General features: G+C 52.2%; 1 protein-coding gene and 1 pseudogene across 4 annotated transcripts in view; one reads left to right on the forward strand and one right to left on the reverse strand.

Annotated features, from left to right (window-relative positions):
* Positions 1 to 2,239: 2,239 nt before the first annotated feature.
* On the forward strand, positions 2,240 to 5,109 carry LOC127690808 (40S ribosomal protein S2-like; annotated as a pseudogene).
* Positions 5,110 to 8,885: 3,776 nt separating this feature from the next.
* Positions 8,886 to 26,008, reverse strand: part of Prkcd (protein kinase C delta) — a 31,064-nt gene continuing 13,941 nt past the window's right edge. Inside the window, exons 1-18 of one of the 4 annotated variants that reach the window (XM_052189985.1) lie at positions 25,618 to 25,689; positions 24,426 to 24,547; positions 23,339 to 23,538; positions 21,881 to 21,941; positions 21,558 to 21,720; positions 21,433 to 21,464; positions 20,246 to 20,331; positions 19,870 to 19,999; positions 18,863 to 18,963; positions 17,641 to 17,731; positions 16,959 to 17,059; positions 16,685 to 16,858; positions 16,401 to 16,492; positions 15,801 to 15,863; positions 14,033 to 14,171; positions 13,737 to 13,925; positions 13,132 to 13,260; positions 8,886 to 9,547 (exon numbers count right to left, since the gene is read on the reverse strand). In XM_052189985.1, coding sequence (XP_052045945.1) covers positions 9,389 to 9,547; positions 13,132 to 13,260; positions 13,737 to 13,925; positions 14,033 to 14,171; positions 15,801 to 15,863; positions 16,401 to 16,492; positions 16,685 to 16,858; positions 16,959 to 17,059; positions 17,641 to 17,731; positions 18,863 to 18,963; positions 19,870 to 19,999; positions 20,246 to 20,331; positions 21,433 to 21,464; positions 21,558 to 21,720; positions 21,881 to 21,941; positions 23,339 to 23,538; positions 24,426 to 24,540 — 2,025 coding nt within the window. In that variant the 5' untranslated portion in view covers positions 24,541 to 24,547; positions 25,618 to 25,689 and the 3' untranslated portion in view covers positions 8,886 to 9,388. Of the gene's footprint in view, positions 9,548 to 13,131; positions 13,261 to 13,736; positions 13,926 to 14,032; positions 14,172 to 15,800; positions 15,864 to 16,400; positions 16,493 to 16,684; positions 16,859 to 16,958; positions 17,060 to 17,327; positions 17,402 to 17,636; positions 17,732 to 18,862; positions 18,964 to 19,869; positions 20,000 to 20,245; positions 20,332 to 21,432; positions 21,465 to 21,557; positions 21,721 to 21,880; positions 21,942 to 23,338; positions 23,539 to 24,425; positions 24,548 to 25,528; positions 25,554 to 25,617; positions 25,690 to 26,008 lie in introns of those variants that run through there. The other 3 variants (XM_052189986.1, XM_052189987.1, XM_052189984.1) reach the window with 3 other exon arrangements.

A 26,008-nucleotide genomic window follows, 5' to 3' on the forward strand; every position in this document is an offset into this window, starting at 1 on the left:
AGTCCAGGGCTCTTCACCCTATTCCTGAGCCTGGAAAGTGCCCCTTCCCCATTAGGCAGTATTCCTGGGCACTACTAAGCCCAGCCATACCTTACACTTATGCATATTTAGCTGGAAACACACTTGAAGACACCTAGAATGCTCAGGGAGTTGAGCATAAGACCTGTCTAGCATTTACAGAACACGGACTGGGTCTGGGGAGCATGGGCTTTTTCTGTAATGTCTAGTCATACCCACATAGAGTGGGCGCTACTGTGTACTAAAGACACGGACCCTGAGGATCCGAGAGGCCCAGTCTGCAGACATTTAACCTTTTTGCTCCAGGTCTTAGTGTCCCTGTGCCAAGTGGCAGGAGCGTTTGATATAGGAGATCTGTTCACTTCATGGTGGCTGAAAACAGAGGTGCAGGGAGGGGGGGGGGGTCCGTGTTCAGTGACCTCACTTCCTATTACAAAGACGACCTCTTAAAGATCCCTGTAACTCCACAGTCTGAACCAAGCCTTGAGCACTGGAACTAGGCGTGATGCCGCATATACGTGTTACCCCAGCATTTGGGAGGATGAGTCAAGAGGATAATAAGTTTGAGGCCAGACTAGGCAAGACTGTCTCAAAGAAGGAGGAGATGGACGAGGAGGAGGAGGAAGAGGAGGAAGAAGAGAAAGAAGAGAAGGAGGAGGAAGAGGAGGAAGAAGAGGAGGAGGAAGAGAATCTGGGGAGATACCTCAGATCTTAGGAGTGCTTGGTACTCTTTAGGGGACCTGAGTTCATTTCCCAGCACCCACATCAGACAGCTCACAACTGCCAGTAACTGCAGCTCGAGAAGATTCAGTACTTCTGGCTGGCCTCCACGGCACCTGCACACACATGTGCATACACACACACACACACACACACACACAAGATGGCTCAACAGATAAGGGTACTTGCTACAAAGACTGATGGTTCAAGTTCTATCCCTGGAATCCACATGGTGGAAAGAGACAAAACGAAACCCCTCAAGTTGTCCTCTGATGTCCATAGGCATGCCACGACATATTTGCATGTATGTGTGCACACGCATGTGCATGCGATTAAAAAATAAACATACTTTTAAAAAGAAACAAAAACTCCACAGGAGCCTTTGGAAATTAGTTAAGACCCAAACAATAGCCCCGAGGGACCTGCTAGGCCCTGGATGCTAGGGCCTTACACTCAGAATGGAGCAGGCAGCTGGGGACCCAGACTCTGCTCTAAGCCTGTGTTCTACAGTTTGCCCATCAGCAATGCTAATCCCTGGGCAGGTCAGGTGGAGGTTGAATATGGACCCTTTATCACAGGGCCTTTGCTGCTTATTGGTATACCCGAGCCAGTGTTTAGAAACAGCTTTTACATTTTTGAAACAGAAAACCCTTTTTTTCCCAAACAAGACACTCAAGAACGATTAAGCTAACAGAACCTATTTTGTGAACTGTGTTATTTTTAACTTGCTATCAAGTCAGAGTGTGTTTGATTGGCATACTTTTGAACCCATGATTTTCAAGTCCAGAAAGTGGCTTCAAGAATCCTCGCTGTGTTGTTGACAGCAGATGTCTAATATGCTGGGGTCTCCTGCAGCCCCTGAGCCTGTTCCCAACCCTTGGTGGGGACAGTGAACCTCTACCACAACAGCTGGAGGGCATTGCCTACGGAGGGGCCTGGACCTGACTCGCCCTCACATGTCCCAGGCAGGACAGGACGTAGTCTCTGCTGACACATGCCTCCTTCCGGCACAATAAGAGCAGAGAGCAGGGGGAGAGAGCAGAGCAGGCCCAGGTGAAGGAAGCTATGGCTGCCTCCTGGGCTGTCACTCACCCAAACCCAACTGGGCACATTTCCTGACCTCTGGCTATGATCTAAGCTCACTGTGCTGTCTGTGACCCTGCAGAAGGCAGAAAGGAAGGAGTCAGGCTTCTGGTCTACAGGGGTTGCTGCTATGTTGGATACATAGCTGACTGTCCGTTCTGAAGATTCCTCCATGCCTCTGGGACTACCTCCTCATGCAAACCTGGCCCACTCCCAACCTTTCCCCTCTGACTCCAGTTACAAAATGGTGACTCCACAAAGATACCCACTGGGGATCTATAACCTCCGAGGGCTTTCCAGGGCAAGCCAAACTCCGCAGTTCCTGCACCTTTTCTCTCTTCTTGAAGCCTCTGTGGACCGGGGAAGGTCATCTTCTCACTCTCCTCCTGACTAGTATTGAGCAAGTCCGTGAGCAATTATGCTCATTGCCAAAGAAAGTGCGGCAAAGACTCGCAGACTCCGAGGAGCCTCCCAGAGCTATGGGGCAAGTCCTCCACTCTTCAGACCCTCTGCTGACTCACTGGTGAAGTGTGGAGCCCGACAGGCAGCAACAGCCATTTCCTTAGGGGCTGTTGTGAAGATTAATCACAGGTCACAATTCAGGGAAGCAGTAAGGACGGTGCTCAGTGCTCCACACAGTGCCATCGTCCCGAGCGTGTGGACCACACGCAGTGCATGCCTGGCATCCTTGTTCGTATCTGCCACATGACAGCCCAGAGTGATGCCCCTCAAGCTCCTGGCCCACAGCAGCCCCCCCTCCTTCCAAAGGAACATAAGAACTCGGGCACACAGCACGCACACCAACGCCACCCACAGCACGTGTGCCCACCATCGCAAGTGGAATCAGTAAGATGAACTCCCAACAGGCCTCTCTCGGAAGAAAGTGCTCTCCCACAGGCCTTGTCTTTGTGCAGTGCTTAATGTGGGCTGAGAGGCAACTGTCAGGGCTTCCTGGGTGTGTATTTAACACAGGCAGAGGGTGAAAACCACGGGTCTTCTAAGGCCTACTTAAAAAGCCCGATTTAGGAACAGACATTAAGGTTCAAAGACTGAAATCACAGAGGGTATAGCTGTGGCTGCGGAGGGCCAACGTAGATCAGCCAATGAGACTCAGAGAATACTTCCAACCTTGGGAGCCTGGTGCCCTCTGAGTCATGGCGACTCGGGCCAGGCTCCCAGTTTAGAAGCCTTTCTCTGTCCTTGTCCCCTTCTTTGTTTTCAGATCTTTGTGTGCTGCCCTCCCTCCTAAGGGGATAAAAGGGCCCTGGCCGGGCGGTTAGGATTCAGAAGACCAAACGCAGCTGTCCACCTCTGGCCTCGGCACAGGAAGACATCCAAGGTCACCTGCTACACACAGTCGGGGGTCAGGAGGGCTACAGAGGCCCTGTCAGCTTTGATGGTTCCAAAGTGGAAGCGGGTGCCTGAGAGAGCTGGAATTTGTGTCCTACAAAAGTGAGGCCAAGGGCAGCCATGGGAAACCCTGGAGCCTGTCCTGCCCTGGCCAGTCTGGGTGCTTCTATTAGAACCTATCATTACTATCCCTCCCTCTGTTAGAACCTACTGAGAATGTGGGCCTCCAATTTGAATCCGTTATACATATATTAATGAGGCCCTGTTGGGAACTTTGGCCACCTCTTAAGGATGGATACCATCCTCTGAGATAAAACAGATAATTGTTTATGCAAGAAAAGGTATTATTGGCCAGGCAGTGGTGGCGCACACCTTTAATCCCAGCACTTGGGAGGCAGAGGCCAGCCTGGTCTACAAAGTGAGTTCTAGGACAGCCAGGGCTACACAGAGAAACCCTGATTCAAAAAAAAAAAAAGGAGGAGGAGGAAGAAGAGGAGGAGGAGGAGGAGGAGGAGGAGGAGGAGGAGGAGGAGGAGGAGGAGGAATTATTGCCTATGTATCTCTAGGTCTCCGGCAGCCAGAGACTGTTCAGGTCAGTACTGTCCCTAGCATGAAGACTGACGGCAGGCAGTCTCTGCAGTGCCTGCAAGATGGTATCCACCAGGGGGCGATGTAGCCCAAGCAGGCAGTGGGCAATGTTGCCCTGCCAAGGGCCACCTCAGATCCCTCAGTTTTTCTGTCTGTTGTCTCTGACACAGAGCAGTGCTCCAGGGGCTCAGGAGCCATGGGCTGGGCTGGCAGTGCTGACAGGTGACTTGATTTCCAAGGCGTGGCACTTCTGAGCAGCTTTTCCTAGCTTCACTGGGCAGTATGCAGATTCTCACCTTGCCTAACTTGCTCTCGATCCTGATGCACATAAATATCAGGAGAGCTTTCAAAATATGGTGTCTGGGCCTCCTGCAAGAGGACAATGTAATTTGACCTGGCTAACCTGGGTGTTGGCTTCCAGGACTCAGCTGGGACTCAGCAGGACCCCTGCTAAGAACTTGGTATGAAAGACATGGACCGTTTCTTCTTCCAGAAAACACCAAATGGTGGATGATGAAGCGGCTTCCATGGCGGAGGATTCCGCAGTGGTCTTAGGGGCCGGGGCCCTGGTGGAGGCCGTGGGGCTGGGGGGGGGGGGGTAAAGCTGAAGACAAGGAGTGGATCCCCGTCACCAAGCCTGGTTAATCGCCTGGTTGAGGACATGAAGATCAAGTCCTTGGAGGAGATCTTCCTGTTCTCCATGCCCATCAAGGAGTCTGAGGTCACTGACTTCTTCCTGGGTGCATCCCTAAAGGATGAGGGTCTGGAAATCATGCCAGTGCAGAAGCAGACTCGGGCTGGCCAGAGGACCAGGTTCAAGGCATTTGTCGCTATTGGGGACTGCAATGGTCACATTGGTCTTGGTGTTAATCCAAGGAGGTCGCCACTGCCATCTGGGGGGCCATCATCTTAGCCAAACTTTCCATTGTCCCTGTGCAGAGAGGCTACTGGGGGAACAAAGTTGACAAGCCCCAAACAGTTCCATGCAAGGTGACAGGCCGCTGTGGCTCTGTGCTGGTGCGTCTCATCCCTGCCCCCAGAGGCACTGGCATTGGCTCTGCTCCTGTGCCCAAGAAGCTCCTGATGATGGCTGGTATAGATGACTGCTACACATCTGCCAGAGGCTGCACTGCCACCCTGGGCAACTTGGCCAAGGTCACCTTTGATGCCATCTCCAAGATCTACAACTACCTGACTCTTGACCTCAGGAAAGAGAGTATGTTCAGCAAGTCTCCTCATCAGGAATTCACTGATTATCTTGTGAAAACCCACACCAGTGTCTCTGTTCAGAGGACCTAGGCTCCAGCTGTGGCTACATGGCTACCACAAAGGGGTTGTTATACAAGAAAAATAAATGAATTAAGCCTGAAAAAGAAAAAAAAAGATATGTATGTTTTTTTTTTGTTTTGTTTTGGTTTGGTTTTTTTTTTTTTTTTTTTTTTTTGACAGGGTTTCTTTGTGTAGCCCTGGCTGTCCTGGAACTCACTCTGTAGACAAGGCTGGCCTCGAACACAGAAATCCGCCTGCCTCTGCCTTCCAAGTGCTGGGATTACAGGTGTGCGCCACCATGCCCGGCTAGATATGTATGTTTTATGAGTATGCACTGCTGAACTTCAGGCAGCGTAACAGATACCTAAAGGTTAGCTGGTCCTTCTATCCATCCATCCATCTACATGTCCATCCACTCACCCACATATCTTTCTTTTCTGTAGTTCTGCTCTGTACCCCCAGATGTAGCACCCTCAGAAATGGGCACATCTGGGCTCAATGGTCAAGAGCATGTCCTGCTCTTCCAGAGGACCTGAGTTTGGCTCCAAGGTGGCTCATGTTAGGGGATGGTTTTGAGCACTGTATTTCAGATGCTGATTTCTGTGCCCAGGGACCTGGTTGTAGTTCAGATGTTGGCACTGTCATGATTATTGGAGGATCTCCTGTCTCAATAATGTGTAGAGATTGTTTTCTTTTCTTTTTCTTTTCTTCTTTTCTTTTCTTTTTTCTTTTTTCTTTTCTTTTCTTTTTTCTTTTCCTTTCTTTCTACTTTCTTTCTTTCTTTTCTTTCTTTCTTTCTTTCTTTTTTTCTTTCTTTCTTTCTTTTTTCAAGACAGGGTTTCTCTGTGTAGTCCTGGCTGTCCTGGAACTCCTTCTGTAGACCAGGCTGGCCTTGAACTCAGAAATCCGCCTGCCTCTGCCTCCCAAGTGCTGGGATTACAGGTGTGTGCCGCCACGCCCGGCTAAAGATTGTTTTCTAATAAAGTGCTGTCTCTGACAGAGACAGAGACAGAGACAGAGACAGAGACAGACAGAGACAGAGAGGGAGAGAGAGGAGGACCAGGAGGATTCACTATGAGGTCTCCATGAGAGAGTAGCTATGAAGTCACACGTGGACCAGAGCGAGCCAGGGCAAGACTCAATTGGCAAGTAATTGGCACGTGGTTGGGAAGTAACCGAGGCCAGCACAGCCGGGCTAGGATAGCTCAGAACCTGCCCAGCTTGCAGCTTATTAATAAATATAAGGTCTCTGTGTCAGAACAAGGAATCACATTAAAAAAAAAAACAACCTCCCAGAATTCCATTCACAGCTAACAACTCCCTGTAATTCCAGCCACCAGGGGATCTGATTCCTCTGGCCTCTGAGGGCATCTGCTCTTACATGCACATGTGCACACATGTGCGCGCACACACACCGAAGAATAAAAATACATTTTAGAGCAGGTGCGTGGAAGGAAGGAGGAGGGATCTCACTGAGCCACTAGCTCCCTGCTGATCGTTTGCAGAACGCTTGGCCCCGCACCTGTCAGGAGAACCCTTCCACAGCTCCCCAGACGCCCAGGCTTCCACTCACTTCCTGTCTCCTTCAGTTAACACAGGCAGAAGCAGGCATCTGGCAAGTCTGGCCATGAGGTTCCTGAATATCTCTGCCTAAAAGGTGAACCCTGAGTGACTGGGTAGATCCGTATTAGTTGTCTACCTGCCGTCTTCCAGTGCAGGAGTAGAACGTCTTTCCTCCCCGTGAGGGGCGGGGTCACAGTGACTGCTGTGTTTACTAAGCCAAATCTATGCAATACATATAAACACAATTGTGTCATCATAGCTAACAGCAATATCATGGTCAGCCCAGTTTTCCAATGAGGAAGTGAAACTGGGGTTCTGGGAGATTGTCACTTGCTGAAGTCACTAGGACACACAGCATTTAAAAGCAGGGTATTTTGAGTGCAGAGCCTGTGTTCCTGGTCCCAGGACTCAGAGCATCTGCATTGCCCTGTTCTGCACCCAGTGGGCTGCTTGCTCTGGCCTTTATGAGGGCTGGGCTTCCTGCTGCTTGTATATCCACTTGGCAAGGGCAACCTGCCTGCTTCCAGCCCCTTAGATGCTAGGGAAAATGGCTTTGAGCCTAGTGTGAGAGGCATTTCCTGGCCAATGGGCCAGGCCTGGCACCTACTCAAAAGCTGGGAACAGGTCTAGAGACAGACATGTGTGCTTCCAGGCATTCGGGCAGAGGGCTTCCTGAGGCAGGTCCCACAGGCACCGGCCAGTGGCCCCAGTGGCCATGTGTGCTGCCTTCCCAAACCAGCTGTTCACAAGGCGGCATGGATGGATTAGTGGTTCTGCTCCACCGAGAAGACAGACCGCTAAGGAACAGAGCCAGCGTGTGGCAGCGCGGTGAAACTCAAACCTTAGACTTCTTTTCTAGATACTGTGTTCTCACCACTCCCCACTGCCTGAAGCTGAGAAACCACTTAGCCCTCCCTCCCTCCCTTCCTCCCTCCCTCCCTCCCTCCCTCCCTCAGGGGAGGAAACCCATCTTTGCATGTGCAGCTGTGGACCAGGCCCTGCTTTGAGCTGCAGGATGGCAGGAGCCCCCTGTGCTGTAACTATTGCCACGGCCTCCCTCATGGACATGCTGGAGACCTTTGCATGTTGTAGCAGAAGCAGGGTACGGGGGACCCTAGGCACCTCCTTTCCTTATTCCAGTGTCACCATGTCACATTGTGAGGATCAGTGTCACTGCCTCCAGTGTCCAGGCTGGCCCAGCACAGGTACAGTGCGAGGCAGCGTGCTTCCTGAGGATGGAGAGGACAGAACTACACCCCCATCCCATAACCCCCTTCCTTGGCCAGTTCCAGTCCATCTTGCCTTCTCAGGCTGTGGAAATTTGTACCTCAGCCCAAAAGAATGAACTGCTGGCAGTCGGCAGCATGGCTACTGGATCAGCCAATCAGGAGCTAGGACCGCCTCATCCACCTCCAGGACAAAGAGCCAGCTGGGCCCCAGGGGCTGGACCAGAGGGGCCCAAGGGAGGGCCTTGTCTGAGAACGGTGCCCCAGGCTGCAGGCAGGAGCTGACGAGGGAGGCAGGGACACACTGGAAGCTTACAGAATGGGAGCCGTGGTAGCGGTGGGGTGGAGAGAGCCCCTCAGGGAGCCCCCGCACACCATGACCACGCGGGGCTTGCAGGCAGCTGCCAGGTGCTGTGTCTCAGAGCAGACTCCCTGACTGTGCGGTCAGTCTGGTCAGCATACTGGAACAAACCATCCAGGCACTAAGCACTCTCTCCCCCACCCTGCCACTCTCTTCTCCAGACAGGCAAGGACTCCTGTGGGGCCATTTTAGAACCTAGATGCTGACTCCTGTCCCAAGAACGAAGATAAACAATAAACAGATGTGCAGTTTCAGGCAGCTGTGGTGACACACACCTTTTATCCCAGCATTCAGGAGGCAGAGGCAGAAGGACCTCTGTGGGGCTAGCCTGGGCCACAGAGCAAGCTGAAGGCCAGCCGAGACTACCCAGAGAGACCCTGTCGCAGAAAGCCAGACACTAAGCAGACACTAGTAGTGGGCGCACCTGCAGCTCTGTGCCTCCGCTCCCACTGTCAGGTCTGACTTCCCGCTTCTCTGAACTTCTGGGCTGGTCCTCTCTATGCAGACACAGGTCACAGCCAGTCTCACCTCCTACTAGAACCTCACAGTGACATCTGTGGTCCCTGCAGTGCCGGGGCTCTGGAGCAAAAGGAAACCCCTAAACACAAACACATTTGCATGAAGACCCAGGGGTATGGCACTGCAGCCAACAGTGAGAGGAGCACCTGCCACCAATTTCCTGGGACATAAATGTCCCCACAGCCAGGTTGGTACCATTCAGTGTTTATTTAGACACACATACAAGAACCTGTGGTTCAGACAGCTTATGCTCTTCTTTTCTTTTGGTCATATATACATACATACATACATACATACATATATGCATATGTGTGTATATGTATATATATACACGCATATACATACTTTTTAAAAAAAAAGGTCAACACATCACCAGTCTCCTACATGCTTTCTATACTGAGCAATATATACAGCCTATTATATATATGTGCATATATATAATATATATTTCAATAACTACATTCAAGTAATGAAACACAGGATTTACAGTTTCCCTCTGATGGCAAAGGGAAGGCAAATTCACAAACAGTTCACAGAGGAGTACTGTGAGCCCAGCCAACAGCAGCCAGACCCTCTGAGGAAGAGGGCAGCAGTGGAAATCAACCAGTCACCCACTACTCTTCACGGGCAGTGCGGATGTCCACGGGCAGACGGGCCTACTCTGCGAGGAGTTTAAAGCAGGTCTGGGAGATCATTTCTCCAGGAATTGCTGGAATTTGGGATTCACAAAGGAGAAGCCACGGAAGGCCGTCTGGTCCATAGAGTCGATGAGGTTCTTGTCACTGAAGGAAAGGTTGGGTTTCTCATTCAGGAACTCTGGGTCAAAGTTGCTGTAGTCGGAAGGGGATCTCTGTGAGCAAAAGGCAGCAGCGGTAAGAGTGACTGGAAGGCTGTTTCCAAGGTCTGCCTTCAGACATGGCAGGCATCCCGGCTTCTGGGGCCCTTGTCGGGGCGAGCCGGGGCGGTCAACTGAGCTGGGAAAGACGATGTCACTGGTAACCCAAGGACAGTCCCATCACGGGGAATGCTATTTCTCCAAGGCAGACAGGGTGCAGTGGGTGAGTAAGGACAGGGGACATCCTCCGAGCATGAACTACGGCCTATGAGCCACAAGTCCCCTCCTCTGCTCTTAATGGAGGTCTATAAGCTAAGAATAGCTTTTGCTATTTTTGGTTAGTTGGTTTTAGTTTTGGTATCTTTGAAACAAAAGTCTCATTATGTAGCCCAAGCTGTCTACAAGTTCATGATCCTCCTGCCTCAGCCTCCCAAACACTAGAACAGCTAAGAGCCACCACTCACAGCTCTAGCCTGTACGATTTTAAATGGTTGGGAGAGAGAGAGAGAGAGAGAGAGAGAGAGAGAGAGAGAGAGAGAGAGAGACTATCCAATGGCATATGAAAATGAAGTCAAATGCAAATGCCCATGCCCACAAATCAAGTTTTATGACCTCACAACCACGCTCATCTGCTGAGAGAGGAGTGCGGCTGCACTGAGCACTGAGCACTGAGTGCAGGGCTATAAAACTATAAATATTTATTCTCAGGTTGTTTATAAGAAAAGTTCCTAATTCACTGCCACTGAGGACTGGATAAGATGGTAACAGGTTTCCGGTGACCTTTAGGCCAAAGGGAGCTAGAACGCATTTGAGCTAGCACGGTCTTGACTGGTAAACTGTTGGAATCCGATCAGGAGAATAGGAGGCCTTGTGCGTTAGGCAAGTGCCCCTCAACTAAGCTGCGTGCCTAGCCCTCAGGGCTGGGTTGATGGACTCTGAAGTCATATTTGTTTACATAGAAATTCAGATTCCTGGCTTCTTTTGAGAACTGGTGGAGGAGAGGAGAAGGAACACATCCTTCTTTCTTCTTACCATACACCACAGTCCCAGAGATAATGGTTATTACTCCATTTGCAGAAAACTAGGCTCAGAGACATCAGGCCTCTCCGTGGCAGAGACTTGACTGGTAAAAGATGGGAATCTGGTTTTTGCTCTTGTTTTTGCTCTTTCAAGACGGTTTCATGCCACTGAGTCCTGAGTCCCTGCCCTGCCTGCCTCTGCCTCCCATGGGCTGGGATACAGCTATGTCCCACCATGCCTGGTTTTGGATTTTTATCTTTACCTTTACCTGGGGAGGACGCCGACCTGTTGGGTGAGTACTGCACAGCTACACCAGAGTCCCTGGGCTCACTTCCGGTCAGCCCCACCACTCTCAGGGCTGAGATCCCACTGCCCTGCACACATACCTGCCTGGCCCCCAGAGGCAGAGGCTGTTCACATGCCCACATGTGGAGGAAGAGACCTCTTGGGAGTGACAGCCATATGCAGCTCCTACAGCTGGGTCAGTTTGTCACTCTGGTCAGGAGCCTCTGACTATGAGATCCACAGGGGGAAGTCTGCTGTCTCAAAGCACAAATGTGGGGCAAGTCACAGAGACTGCCCAGTGGGAACAGTATGTCCTGACTGAGGACACAAAGCAAGAGATTCAAGACAGCCAGAGAAGGAGCTATGACCACAAAAGGGACACTGTGCCCTAACTTCTTTTTTTTTTTTTTAAGACAGGATCATGCTGTGAAACTGGGCTGGAAGTTGAGAACCTGTATCCTGCTGTGCATTAGGGTTACAGACACTAATGTTCACACACAGCAGGTCCCAGCTTCCCAGTGACATGATCTACTTATCTCAGCCAGTCCTAGTGGCTGCTGAGGATGAGGCCTTGATACCAACCAGCTCACTACCTGGGGTGCCCTCTACCTGTCTGACAGCTGAACCATATACCAGTTCTTCCAAAGCATCCTCACAGACCACTCTGGTCCCTGCATTCCTAGTTCCTACTGCTATTCCCTCTGGGAAGCAGCCTGTTATGTGTGTGCCCAGGGATATCTTCCATACTGTGTGCCTTGAGTCATCTCCCCTACTGTGTGCCCTGAGTCATCTCCCGTACTGTGTGCCTTGAGTCATCTCCCCTACTATGTGCCCTGTGTCATCTCCTGTACTGTGTGCCCTGAGTCATCTCCTGTACTGTGTGCCCTGTGTCATCTCCCCTACTGTGTGCCCTGTGTCATCTCCCCTACTGTGTGCCCTGTGTCATCTCCCCTACTGTGTGCCCTGTGTCATCTCCTCTACTGTGTGCCCTGTGTCATCTCCCCTACTATGTGCCCTGTGTCATCTCCTGTACTGTGTGCCCTGTGTCATCTCCCCTACTATGTGCCCTGTGTCATCTCCCCTACTGTGTGCCCTGTGTCATCTCCAGTACTGTGTGCCCTGTGTCATCTCCCCTACTGTGTGCCCTGTGTCATCTCCCCTACTGTGTGCCCTGTGTCATCTCCTGTACTGTGTTCCCTGTGTCATCTCCTGTACTGTGTGCCCTGTGTCATCTCCTGTACTGTGTGCCCTGTGTCATCTCCTGTACTGTGTTCCCTGTGGCATCTCCTGTACTGTGTGCCCTGTGTCATCTCCTGTACTGTGCGCGCTGTGACATCTCCCATACTGTGTTGCCCTGTGGCATCTCTTGTACTGCTGTCTTCTATCACAGAGTGTCACCAGTGTGCAGGCATCTTGTCTAGGCTCCTTGGAGTTTTTAGGACTTTTTCTCACCTTGCCAGAGCCTAGCACAGTGCTCTGTACTGAGCAAGGACTCAGCAGGTCCACTATTTGTGATTGATGAATAGACAGATGGAGGATGAAAGAGAAGCCCTAAGTCTGGTGGCCAAAATACAGCTCTGGGAACACAGGGTACTGAAGAATGTAATTATGAGAAATAGCTGCTAGCAGGCGTGGCGGTGTGTGCCTGCAGGGGGATAAGAAGCCCAGGAGTTCTGAGCCAGTCTGAGCAACACAGTAAGGTCCTGTCTGTCTGTCTGTCTGTCTCAGACAAGATCTTGCTATGTAGCCCTGGCTGACCTAGACTAACTTCTCTTACCTCAGCATCAGATGCCTCGTTGCCACCACTACGAGATTGCAGGTACATGCCACTTTTTGTTGTTGCTTTGAAACAGGGTCCCACTATGTAGCTGAGGACTCACTATGAAGGCTAGGCTGGCCTTGAACTTGAGGCTACTCTCCTGCTTCTGCCTCCCAAGTACTAGGATTACTGGTGTGCTCCATCATGCCTGCACCTGTTTCTGTTTCTGCTGCTGCTTCTTTGGTGGCGCTGAGAATCAAACCTGGGCCCTGTATATGCCAGATTAAGAGCTCTGTCACTGAGCTACAGTTCCCAGCTCAAGAACCTGAGTCTACAATTCCAAATGTCTCCTGAATGACTTTGGGCTGAGATTATGAGGATGCAAGAGTAGAGGCTGTGCTACACAGCGCGCCAGGAGAGATCAGGAGGCAGGTTGCTGGAAGGAAAGTGGGGCATGAGGGGGATGCTGCAGGGCAAGGGGCAGAGCAAGGGAAGGGCCAGGCCTGGAGTGGGAGTGGGGGTGGGGGTGACATACCACTTTGGGCTTAAAGGGTGGCTCCACCTTCCGCATCTCCAGCAGGGACCAGTTGATAGTCTTGAAGAAGGGGTGAGCTCTGATGTTTCCTGCTACTCCCAGCCTCTTGTCAGGGTCCCTCTCGAATAGCTGCAGTGCACAGGGGCCTCGGTCAGGACTCAAGGCCATGGGAAACCGGAGCTCTGCAAACTGCTGGCAGCCCCACTGGTTCCAAGAATCGACAGGCTCAGCCCAGGGAACTCGGGCTGAAGCTAAAGCTGTAAGTTCTACTGCTACTCACACTCTGCCTAGGTGCTGAGTGTTAGGGGTTTCTATATGCTTCTAGCAACGCTGAGGCAGTGTGAAGATAAGGAGAGAGAGGCTAGGTGACCCACCCACAGTCACCAGCTAGTCACAGACAGCCAGGACTTGCCCTCTGTCTGTCTCCTCACCCTGAGTCCTTAGTCACCACACCCTGCTGATTCCAGGCAGGGGACTCAAAAAGGATTGCTTGGGAACAGGACAGAGCAAGGCTTGGGATGTGTCAGGCATGGAGCCTCAGGGAGCCCCTATTCCAGAGACAGGCCCTCCTGGACGCCCAAAGGCAGGCATTAGCCAGGCCTCACCTTCTCCATGATATCCTTGGATTCCTTGGTGATCCAACGGGGATAGTGTGGCGTGTCCACCCGGATGGACTCGAAGAGCTCATCCTCGTCGTCCCCATGGAAGGGGGACTGGCCGATGAGCATCTCATAGAGGAGGACCCCAAAAGACCACCAGTCCACGGAGAATGAGTACTTGAGGCCCTGCAGGATCTGGAGGCAACAGTGGTCACAAAAGGGTACCAGCCTTCTGCAGGGAGCCTCTGTGGCTCTACCCTGCCAAGGCCAAACGCATAGCTGAGTGAAAGACATCTTCTTACCTCAGGGGCGATGTAGTCAGGAGTGCCGCAGAATGTGCTGGCCCGGTTCTCCCCAAATATATTCTCTTTGCACATCCCAAAATCAGCGATCTTGATGTGGCCGTCCCTGTCTAGCATCACATTGTCCAGCTTGAGGTCCCTGGGGAGAGGACAGGAGAGAATATCCCTGGGCACAAGTTCTAATCTTCCCTAGCATTGCTGCCACATGATGGATTTTAGCCCTGAAAGTCCACAACTTTTTCTCAGAGCCCAAGAGGACACAGAGGAGAAAGGGGATCTCAGGAGTGAAACAAGTGCCACCTGGCAGCCACCTACTGTGCTAAATGTGACACACAGTACCTTACTCCCTGAATTCCTGAGTGCAGTCCAGAGCAACGACATCACTGTCCCTTGTGACCTATGGCTGGCAGACATATACCACCCCTTCTACCCAACTCAGGTTTGTCTGACTCAACAAGGGCAGGGGCCATGTTGATTTCCATCATTAGTCATTTGCATAGATAACTTACAGGCATGGGAACAAGTAACAATATGTACAAACAGTACGAGGTCCATCTCTACTGACTTCAACCACAGGCAGCCTTTAATGATTCTAGGTAGACTGTGTACCTCCCACACACTCTCTGCATAGCCCTGGCTGCTCTGGAGCTCACGATGTAGCCCAGGCTGGCCTCCAACTCAAGAGACCCGCCTGCTTCTCCCTTCCAGAATGCTGGCATTAAAGGCATGTGCCACCGTGCTGGACCCTCGCCTACTTTTAAATTTATTATTATTTTTTGTTTCTTTTTTTTCTTTTTGATTTGGTTTTTTCGAGACAGGGTTTCTCTGTGTAGCCCTGGCTGTCCTGGAACTCACTCTGTAGACCAGGCTGGCCTCGAACTCAGAAATCCGCCAGCCTCTGCCTCCCAGAGTGCTGGGATTACAGGCGTTCACCACCATTGCCCGGCTTATTATTATTTTTTAATTTATACATATGTATGTGTGTCTGTGTGTGGGCACATGCACGTGAGTGTAGGTGCCCACAGAGGCCTGAAGAGAGTGTCAGATCCCTGCAGCTAGAACTACAAGCAATTGTGAGCCGCTGGACATGGATGTCAAGAACCCAGTCCTGCAAACCAGCAGGTGCTCCGAACTCCTAAGCCATCTCTCTTGCACCTCACTCCCACCTAAGAAAACTAGAACACAGGGTCTCAATATGTAGCCCTGGATGTCCTATGTATCCCAGGCTAACCTCGAACTGAGCGATCTGCCTGCCTCTGCTTCCCGAGTGCTGGGATTACAGAGGTGTGAAGCTGAAACTTGGCTTCACAGGTTAGTTTGTGTCTGATAAACAGTTTAGTATCATCCCACATACACACAGACAGATATCCCATGATACACAGAGTACAGCCTCAGCCCTTCTGGTGAGCACTTGGCATCTGCTACAGGGTGGAGCCTAATGTACTGGACAAAGACTTAAGGAACCACTTCCTCCTGGTGAAGTCTTAGACTGCTCAGCTGAGGTCTCTGGAGTGACAAAGGTGAGCATCGAGTAGGGAGATGTACCTGCCCGCGCTGCCCTCTTCCAACAGCACTGAGTGAGGGCAGTGAGTTTCCAGCCCCAGGAGCTACACCAGCCTCAGCTGAAGGGGCAGACAACTTCTTGCACTGAGTCAGAGGGTTAGGCAAGTACTCAGCCAAAGACTTACTCTCAGCCATGCTGGGCCTGCGGTCAGGTTAGGCTCCACCCCCTTCCCAGAAGTCCCCATGGCCCTGGTACCAACAATACCTGTAAATGATGCCTTTGCTGTGTAGGAACTGCAGTCCACAGATGATTTCAGCTGCATAAAACCTGAGTAAGAGATGGTATTCCAGGATTTTGCCCACCAATCCCATCACCCCATCCCAGGGCAGGAAATGCTAAAAGTAACTCTACCAACACCACAGACCCGACCAAGCACATCTGTAAATCAGGTAAGTGGGGGCTGGAAGCCCAGGCAGTAAAGTTTGACCTGAAAGCCTAAGAAGCCAATGCTCTGTTGTAGGAAGATTTCTGTTGACACAAATGTGCAGACACATGCCATTAATTTAGGGGCCCTTGACAGCATTACTACTGTGCTCTAGGGGCCATGCACCAGGGTCCAATGTTATGTAGGGCACTGCCTATTCTGTTGTTCTGGCTGAGGCTGAAGAGAGAACAGGCCCTAGAGTACCTGTCCTGGTCCCATAACCAGACCTTGTTGCCCACACGATGTCCCCAGTGTCCCCAGTGCTAGTTCTATCCTGACTCAAGCTTTTCTGGGGGGTAGGGATGGAGAGAAAAAGAATGGAGGACAGTCCGCCAGTACACTCAGCCAAAGTCCCTCTCCTCACACAGGCCCTCACATACGTAGCCCGGTAGAGTTCGAAGCGGCCTTTGTCCTGAATGTGGAACATCAGATCGCCCCCATTGAGGAACTCCATCACGAAGAACAGGTGGTCCTGGAGTGGGGCAGGGGGCAAGCAAACAGAGGTAAAGGGACAAGCAGGAGACAGCCTGGCAAACAATCATGGCCCCAACTGGAAAGAGAGAGCGCAGGACTTGGGCTGAGGGTGACAGGAGCAGACACAGTCCCCACTGCAGGGAGGATGACAGGGTTCAGGCACAGGTGATGACAGGGGAAAGCCAGGAACCTTGGTCTGGAAGGTACAGATGAGGTGGGTGAGGAAGGGATTCTCCCAGGCGAGTGCCAGCACCCGCTTCTCCACCATGGTGCACTCAACATCATCATCGATCAACACCACGTCCTTCTTCAGGTACTTGATTGCAAAGTACTTTTCCTTGCCCTTCAGCTCCGCAAGCAGTACCTACCAATGGGAAGGGTGCTGAGCCAGGGCCTGGACAGCAGCACGCAGCCTCTGGTGCTGAGCAGGAACCCCTGAGCCCTGGGCCTTGGGCCATCCTCACCTTGCCAAAGCTGCCTTTGCCGAGAACTTTTTGGAAGGTGAAGTTCTCGATGGCGCACTTGGTGCTCCCCTCCCAGATCTTGCTATAGGTCCCGGTGTAGTCTGCGGGGGCGGAGGGGGGGTGATGGAGAGAGAGAGAGAGAGAGAGAGAGAGAGAGAGAGAGAGAGAGACTAAGGTCTCGGTCTACATGACTCACTACCCAGAGGACAGGAGTGGGCTAGGCAAGGGCCTCAGAGAGGAGAAAAAGGGCTGATTGCTGACAGGTACTACCTCTTTCCAGGACTTACTAGACAGAGAGGACTTACTGGAGTCCCAAGGGTGGGCTGGGGAAGGGAGGAGCCTTGGAGAGAAAGACGCTCAGTACCTTACCCCAGGGCTCACTAATATCCCTTTCCTTTGCCCTGTCGGGGAATGGTAGCTTTAAAGGGATATGCCACGCACAGCATATATATTATTATGTAATACAGCACAGACATGCATATATAACACATATTCCACATACTACATACTTACATAGCCCCCCCATATACCACACACATTACATACACACAACACTCACACTATGTAAACATACCATATATGCTGTGTACATACAGCATACATATGCACACAGTACACACTCTACATACCACACACACACCTAGCTACTACACTGGGAACACATACTACACTGGGAACGCACATGAGGAGTCACTCTCAGAGTCATCTGTCTTCTTCTCTAATCCCTGGTATATTCCCACAGGCTCTGTTGTGTCCAGCTTCCGGGAAGATCTCTAAAAAAAGGGCATAAGGATGGAAGATCATTGTCAGAACTCTCACGTGAAGAAGAGGACCCCAACCACAATACCCCCCTCCATTTCAATGGTGTCGAAGGGGCCAAACCCTGGCCTCCCGTCCACTGGCCCTGAGATCTAAAAGGCACAGATTATAGCAGAAATTTAGTAAACTGAACTGTACCTTCCTAAGCATTTAACAAATTGTCTCGTTTTTAAGAATGTTTTTACATGTATTTGTATATATGTGAACGGACACATGTGCACACTGCATATGCCTCAGGATATGCATAGCAATCAGAGGGCCACTTGTAGGACTTGTTTCTCTCCTATTTTGTGTGTTCTATGGAGGGAACTTAGGCTGTTAGGCTGTGTGGAAAAATGCTTTTACCCACTGAAAATTCTTGTTGGTCACTAACATCATATTTGCCTCTAGATTTTCACTCTCAAGTTTTGTTTTATCCCTTAAGTTCCAGTCACATGTAAATATATACATACAATGAGACCCCAACATACACCATACACTGTGCATTCACATACTACCACACATACGCACAGCATATATATTATTATGTAATACAGCACAGACATGCATATATAACACATATTCCACATACTACATACTTACATAGCCCCCCATATACCACACACATTGCATACACACAACACTCACACTATGTAAACATACCATATATGCTGTGTACATACAGCATACATATGCACACAGTACACACTCTACATACCACACACACACCTAGCTACTACACTGGGAACACACACTACATATCAAATAAATACCTACATATCAAATACATGCACACATTTGTCACACACACAACACCTACACTATACATGTCATACATGCCATACATGGCACTGATAACATAGACCCAGTCCTTGTTCAAAATGTCCCAACACTCAGCTCTGCAGCCCCTGCCTCCCCTCAGGTAACGAACTGCCTGAATGATGAAGTTTCCAACGATAATAAGGCCACATCTCTCTACTGATTAAATTCTTCAACGATCTTCCAGAAGCCTCACCCACCTTAGGGCTCCCCAGGCAGACTGTGGGCCCTGATACCCTCTGCTCCTGCTGCCCTATGTCCAGGTCCCTCCCACAGACCCTGCCTACCTGGGTCACTTGGTTCAAGGCCTCAGCCAAGAGCTTTTGGTTGATACCACACAGGTTGGCCACTTTCTCCCGGCATTTGTGGTGCACGTTCATGCCACAATCTGCAAGAGTGAGAGGCAGGCCCAGCCGTATTAGGTCTCAGAAATGGACACAGAGGGTAGGAGGAGGGTAGGAGATGGGGGACTTTTGGACTGTTGGGCTTCTGGGGATGAGGGCATTTGAAACCATGATATTTAATGGTTTAAATTAAGGAAAAGAAAATAGCTGGATGGAGTAACTCACACCCATAACCTCAGCAACTTGGAGGCTGAGGCAGGAGGACTGCTCTGAATTCAAGGCCAGCCTTGGCTACTGTGTGAGACCCTGTCAAAGAAAGAGTGAGAAAGAGGGGGGGAGAGAGAGAGAGAGAGAGAGAGAGAGAGAGATAGTGGGAGGAAGGGGGAAGAAGAGAGGGAGAGAAGGAGAAGGACAACAAGAGGAGAAAAAGGAGGGGTGGGAAGGAGGGTGAGGAGAGAAAGGGAGAGAGGGGAAGAGGGGGAGGGGGAGAAAGGGAGAGTGAGAGAGAGAAAGAAAGAGAGGGAAAGAAAGGGAGAGAGATAGAAAGAGAGAGGTAGCTAATTATAACCTCTTTAACCTCTTTAACATCTGGGACAAGTGAAAGAGGCAGATTTCCTCAGGGCCTTGAGATCCTCCTGAAGGGGAGCTTGGGATGGGTGGGGGAGGGGAGGAAGGCAGGCGGGCCTGCTAGGGCCTGCTAGAGCGAGGAAGCCTTGGTTAAGGAAGGCAGGCGGGCCTGCTAGTGCGCGGAAGCCTTGGTTAAGCACTTCCAGTTACTTGCTCCTCGGTGATATGAGCTGTGCACAGGGATGTAGCTCAGAGACTTATGGTCTCCTAACAGTCAGGAAAGCCAGTGAGGAGGGGGAGACAGATAAGGGTCCTTTGACTTTAGGGCCAGTGTAAGAAGTATCAGGCATGGTGGGGGGTACTGGGATCTGGGCAGCACACACCTTCACACTTTAATCCCTGCTTCACCAGGCCCCAGAGCAAACTGCCACAGTGGTCGCAGAAGGTGGGGCTCATGTAGTTATAAACCTTGAATCGGTGAGGCATGTCAATGTTGAAGCGTTCTTTCTGGAACTGAAGGGGAAGGGTATCACAGGTCAGGGGTCACATGCCAGTTCTCCCAAACTGTGGGCTGTCAGACGCATGACAGGGTTCCACCACGGTCTGGGAAACCCCAAAGCCTAAGGATCCCAAGCAAGATGCAAGGAGAGGCGAAAGAAAGTGAGGAGCAGGGTGAGCCCCCCAGAGTCTAGGGCCCCCATGTCCCTCCCACCCGACAGTCCCCAGACCCCACTCCCTCCTGCCCCGGGCCCAGCTCACGAGGGTGTCCCGGCTATTGGTAGCAGTGCCAGTGCAGCGGCCGATAATCTTGTCAATGCATTTCTTGTGGATGGCAGCATTGCATTCTTGAAGGGGCACAGGCCCAGGACAGAGTGGGGGAGGCACCGAGAGAGGCAGAGTCTGAGCTGGCACTGCGGGCCAACTACAGCCCTGTGCACAAAGCCAGCCTTCTCAGCAGCCGCCCACACCCTCACCCTCCTCAGGCCTCAGCCGGGGGCTTCATTCCCCCACCCCACCCCCCGCTAGCCTTTCCAGAGCAGCCTGAAAAGCATGGGCAAGAGGTGGGTCAACCTAAAGGGTTGTAAAAATTAGAGACAGCTCAAGAACTCTCAGTAGTGAGGAGTGTGTGTGTGTGTGTGTGTGTGTGTGTGTGAGAGAGAGAGAGAGAGAGAGAGAGAGAGGGTGGGTAGAAGAAAGGCTGTATATGGGCAGGAAAGAGAGCCCCTCTTCCCCATTTTTTTAATTCCAGGTCACAAATAGCTGCAGAGCTCTTTCGCAGGTACACATGACACACCCCCATAGAAAGACACCTGAACATCCACACAGAGCTCACGTACTCACGACAACAGACTTCTTTTACTGAACACTCACCACCTGCTAAGCCCTCAGAACATAGCTTCCATGTGATCCAGTGGGCCTTCACACTGGAATCTATCATCTATCATCTATGGGCCAGGACTCAGGGGCACCTGAGCAGGGCTGAGACACTTGACTAAGGCTGCGGCCTGTGCTTGCTCACGCCCGCAGTCTGCAGAGTCACGGTGAAAGGCATGCTCACGCTCACACCTATGCCTCACACACACACACACACACGTGTGCATCCATGACAAGCACACACTGCCAGGGAAGGCTAGTGAAGATCTCACACCCACCCCGGCGGGGGGCGGGGTGGGATGTTCAGGGCTCTTGTGTGTGTCCAAGCCTAAGTCTGTGGCTGGTGTCCGTGTAAATCTCTACAGCTGAGCTGGGGCCACAACCTGGGAACCTGCAGTGTTGGCAAGGAATGCACGGGACTGGCTCTGAGCAGCTGTGACAAGGCAGCCTGGCACTAGCTGACTTGAGCACACACACTCATGGACATAGGGCACTCTTGCAGACCCAGGGACACGCACAGTGACATGCATCAGCACACACATATGCACATGCCAAGCAGAGGGAAGACTTACGCCTGCATTTGTAGCCTTGCTTGTTGAGGCCCCTGAAAGGCAAAGCCCCAGCAGAGTGAGGGAGGATGCACCAGTTTGGTCCCGCCGTTCCCGTGCCACCCCCAGCAGGGCTCGCCAGCCCTCACCAGACAAACTCTTTGCACACAGAACAGAAGGTGGGTTGCCCGAAGAAGGTGGCAATGAACTCATGGTTCTTGATGTAGTGGATCTTGGCCTGTTTGATGGCTCCACGGCGGTTCATGGTTGGGAACTTGGCCTCCTCCTCACTACGCATAGACTGTTTGCAATCTACGAGCCATTCAGTGAAATCAGTCCCAATCCATTAAGGTCAGTCCCCACCCCCTTCAGTCCCTCCCAAGATGGCCCCAACACATCCCCATGGGAGTTGCTTCCAGCTCTGCCTCTGACCTGGCAAAAGAGCTTGCCCCTGCCCAGGTGGGGGTCTTACCCCCATCCTCCAGGAAATACTGCACACACATCAGCACCTTGGCCTGAGGCTGCAGATCCAGCTGCAGGGGTGGGAGGGGGATGTCAAATCAGTGAGGGCGGGCCTGGCCCAGGTGAGACTCAGAACCCGCCCCATTGGTCTCCCTCAAGGCCAAGGGGGGGGGGCCCTAAAGCCTGGCCAGACCCCAGCCTGTCCAGGGTGGACAGGGCCCCGCCCAAGCCCCGCCCCACTTTGCACCCAGGGTATTATTACATTTGGGGAAGTGAAAGGATCTAGCCCACACCCTGCTAGACCACATGGTCTAGGAACAGTGTAGAGGGGAACTCCCCACCCCACCCCCATCTGCACATGCAGACACCACACCGCTATCCTGATACACACAGAACACTGTGCTCTCCCACACAGGTTCTTCACTACCCAGACAGTCCCGAGAGGGAGAGGCCTAAGCCTCTATCAGGACCTAGACCTAGACCAGTGATATTTCCTCAGGGAGAGCACCGGCCAGGAGGCTCCTGTATCCCTGCCTACTGGCTAAGGGTGGGAGCAGTCCTATGTGACCTCCTCTTCTACCTTGGTTCTTTCACTCCTCATTAGGCTGACCAGTGCTTCCAATGGTCACTGAGCCTTTTTAGAAAGACATTCTAGCTGCAGAAGACCACAGGATTGTATTGGCTCTAGCATTCTGCTGCCAACAAGAACATCACCACAGATGCCCGCAGCCCCAGGCATGTGCCCCGAGAACATCACCACAGGTGCCCGCGGCCCCAGGCATGTGCAGGCTGAGTTTTAGCAGGTGAGTTGGCGGACTGCCAAAGTCCTTCTCTTTCGTCTTTTCTACTAAACATGATGTTGGGTCCTGCGCCTGGCTAGACCTGCAACATTCTCAGCATACTCCCCAAAGGGAACAACAGGTGCCTCTGAGAGGAAGCCTGGTGCTGGGGTAGGAGCACAGCCCTTTCCAGTGTACACCTGCCTTTCCAACATTAACCAGTGGGGAGAGCTGGTTTCAGTAATCACAGTAACTTCCTTCAAGACCTACAAGGTGTCAGACTGCAGTGCCTCTATACTCTCTGGTGCTGCAGAGATGCTAGACAGACTCTCTTACTGAGCTGCACCCCCAACTCTAACTTGACATTTTAAAAACTGGACACGGGCTCTCATTAAGTTACCCAGCAGGCCTGGGACCTTGTCCATGCCGCTTCCGCTTCCCAAGTACAAAGGATTATAAACCTAGGACACCACCACTGACTTGCAATAAGCACTGGACATTGGAGCTCATTTGATCTGATGGGGACCTTAAAGTAAGATGTTTTTACTCCTTCTTATGGAGGTAGAAAGAGAGGCTCAGAGGGGCAGAGGACCTGGTGAGGGCGGGATTCAAGCTCAGGTCAGAGCAGCTATGGAGCTGAGCTACTAACACGCACGCACATGCAAGACCCTGGCTCACAGGCCGCTCACCCAGAACTCAGCCTTGCCGTTGTTCTTCTTGCAGCGCTCGGCCAGTACTGACACACCCACGGTCACCTCAGACATGGGGTCTTCAGCCGCCCGCATCAGCACAATCTGGATGACACGGCCTTCATAGATGTGGGCGTCGAATGTTGACTTCCACTCAGGATACATGGTGGGCTTCTTCTGTACCAGTGTCTTCCCTCGCTCTGCGACAGGGCCAGGCAGAGAAGTCAGACTGGGACTGATCCCTGCGCCCCTGGACCTCCTCACCCCTCAGTGCCACACAGTCTATGTCCTCTCCAGCCCCACGGCTGTGCTGTGGCTCTCCAGCTCCATGAACACCCAGCAGCCTCTAGTGCCTTTAGGGCACTCTGGGGGGGTCCCACCTAAGCCCTTGATCTTGCTGTTCCCTTCCCTGGGTTCCACTTCAACTTCCCTTTCTGTCTGCAGTCACCCAGTGATCACGTGGAAGAGCGGCCATGGCCTGAGGGCAAGGAACAGGGCCTGACCCTGTCTCAAGTCCCAGACAGACATGAACCCTGCGTGCCACTAAGTCACAGCTGTGATGGGACCGGAGAGGACATCAACGGTGGCTCTAAACCTTCCAGCAATCAAGTGGAATCAAGTGGCCTGACCCTAAGATTCAGAGAAGACTTCCTGGAGGAGGGGTCAGCTCAGTCAGAGCCTAACAGGTGTGTAGGCTGCAGCCGTCAGGGAACAGGTGAGAAGACAGTGAAGGGTTCCTCCTCCCGTAAGCCACCCTGATCCTAGGCTGGGACAGGGTCTTCCCAAGGCTCCCTCAGCACAGGACTCATCTCCTGTGACCTGTCCAGCTCTCCCTTCTAGGGGAGAGGACAAGGCCGAGTCAGTCTTAGCACTACAATAGCCTTAGTGTTTAGCACAGGGCCAGGCCCAGGCAGACATGTAGAAATTATGGTAGGATGAAACTCAAGATGTGGGAGGTCAATTTAACCACTGTGGAGTGTGGGGAACTGGGTGGCTCCTGTCCTCCTGCATCCTGAGCTGGGTAGTTTAGGAAGAAGCCTCCCTTCACTCCGGGACCACGGCCCTCTAGGGGCTCTCCCAGCCCTACCTGTGCTGAGTGCCTCCTTCATCTTCACAGCACAGAAAGGCTGGCTTGCTTCATCCTCAGCCTGCAGGGAGCCCAGCTCGTAGGAATTGAAGGAGATGCGCAGGAAGGGCGCCATGACGAACCTGTAGTGAGATTGTACGGGAAAGGCTGAAGCCAGGGCGGTAGAGCAGAGACAGCGGAGAGAGGCGGCTGCCAGGGGGCACCCACTCCCCAGAGAGCTCACCCCAGTGGGACTGACCCATGGTACACCAGATGGACTCGTCCCTAGCGTCAGTGGGAAAAGCTGGGCAATCTACACCTCTAGCACCTCTGGTAAAGACTAAAAGCTGGGAAACCAGACCTGTTAGCAACAGCTCCCATGGCGGCTGCTTCTCTACCAGTCTACCAGGCCAGGGCACTGTCCCCATCCCTGAACGGGGCCCTGGAGGCATTTGAGCCTGTGATCCGTAGGCAATCATTTCTCATGGGCAATTACTACACAGCTGTATATGCCAGGGACCTCGCATGTGTTGGGCTCTGTGCTCAGTGTCAGCAGCTGCCCTCTGTCTTACTAGGCCCACGAAGCACCTCTTGATTCTTTGTTGATTTTGCTGATTCACACCTAGGCAAAGAAGCACGGCCAAACTGAGCCCTGTTTCCTCAGCTAAAGGTCCCCATCCTGTAGAAGGGGAAACTAAGACTCAGACTGAGCCAGAACTGAAAGCTAGACTTAGACAGCTCTGCCCTGACTTGTCAGCATACCCCACCCTTCTGAACAAGAGCCCCTCAGGGTCATATGCCTCCTGCCTCTTAAGATTTCCTGCCCTTTCACACTGAGAATGGAAGCGGTAGCCACCAGGCAGGGAGAGGGGCGGAAGAGGACGCGGGAAGGGGTATGAAAAGAAGATGCAACTATTTTAATGTTGAATGTAATATACAAAGCTGGATTCAGGGCACCCTCACAAACACACACACACACACACACACACACACACACACACACACACATCACCGCCACTGCCTACCACCACCACTGCCCACCACCGCCACCACCACGACCATTACCACCATCACCACCACCACCACCAACAACAACAATAAAACAGCTGCCCAGCCCGAAGCACCTCCCTCCATCTGCTCAGCAGGGCAACCAAAGCAGTAACCAGGGCCACGGAGAGCTTCCAGTCCAGATGAGCTCACAGGAAACACTGACCTCAGGCTGTGGTCCAGCCCAGAGTGCCCAGCCAGAGCTCGGGGGCCCGTGCCAGACCAGAGAAGATGAACTAGAGAGGCCCATCCCACCAACTCCTCCCCTGATCTGGAGTGGACTTAGTAAAAGTGAGAGCAGGTGTGTGATGTTGGCCTGTGCCCACATCCCCAGGTCTCTGGCCTGAAACCAGCAGGTGGGCAAATGCTGTGCACTAGACCAGTGCCCATGACAATCTGGAGGGCAGAAAAGGAGAAGCTGTGGGCTCCTCCTGGCCTGGAGCATGTCTTGAGCCTGTGTGGTGGTAGGCATGGAAGCCAGCACGCCTGCAAGAATAAGACTGTCCCAGTTTGCTCTGTGGCCGTGATAAACACCATGAACAAAGCAACGAGAGAGA

Source organism: Apodemus sylvaticus, chromosome 8, assembly GCF_947179515.1.
Source record: "Apodemus sylvaticus chromosome 8, mApoSyl1.1, whole genome shotgun sequence".
Lineage (NCBI taxonomy): Eukaryota > Metazoa > Chordata > Mammalia > Rodentia > Muridae > Apodemus > Apodemus sylvaticus.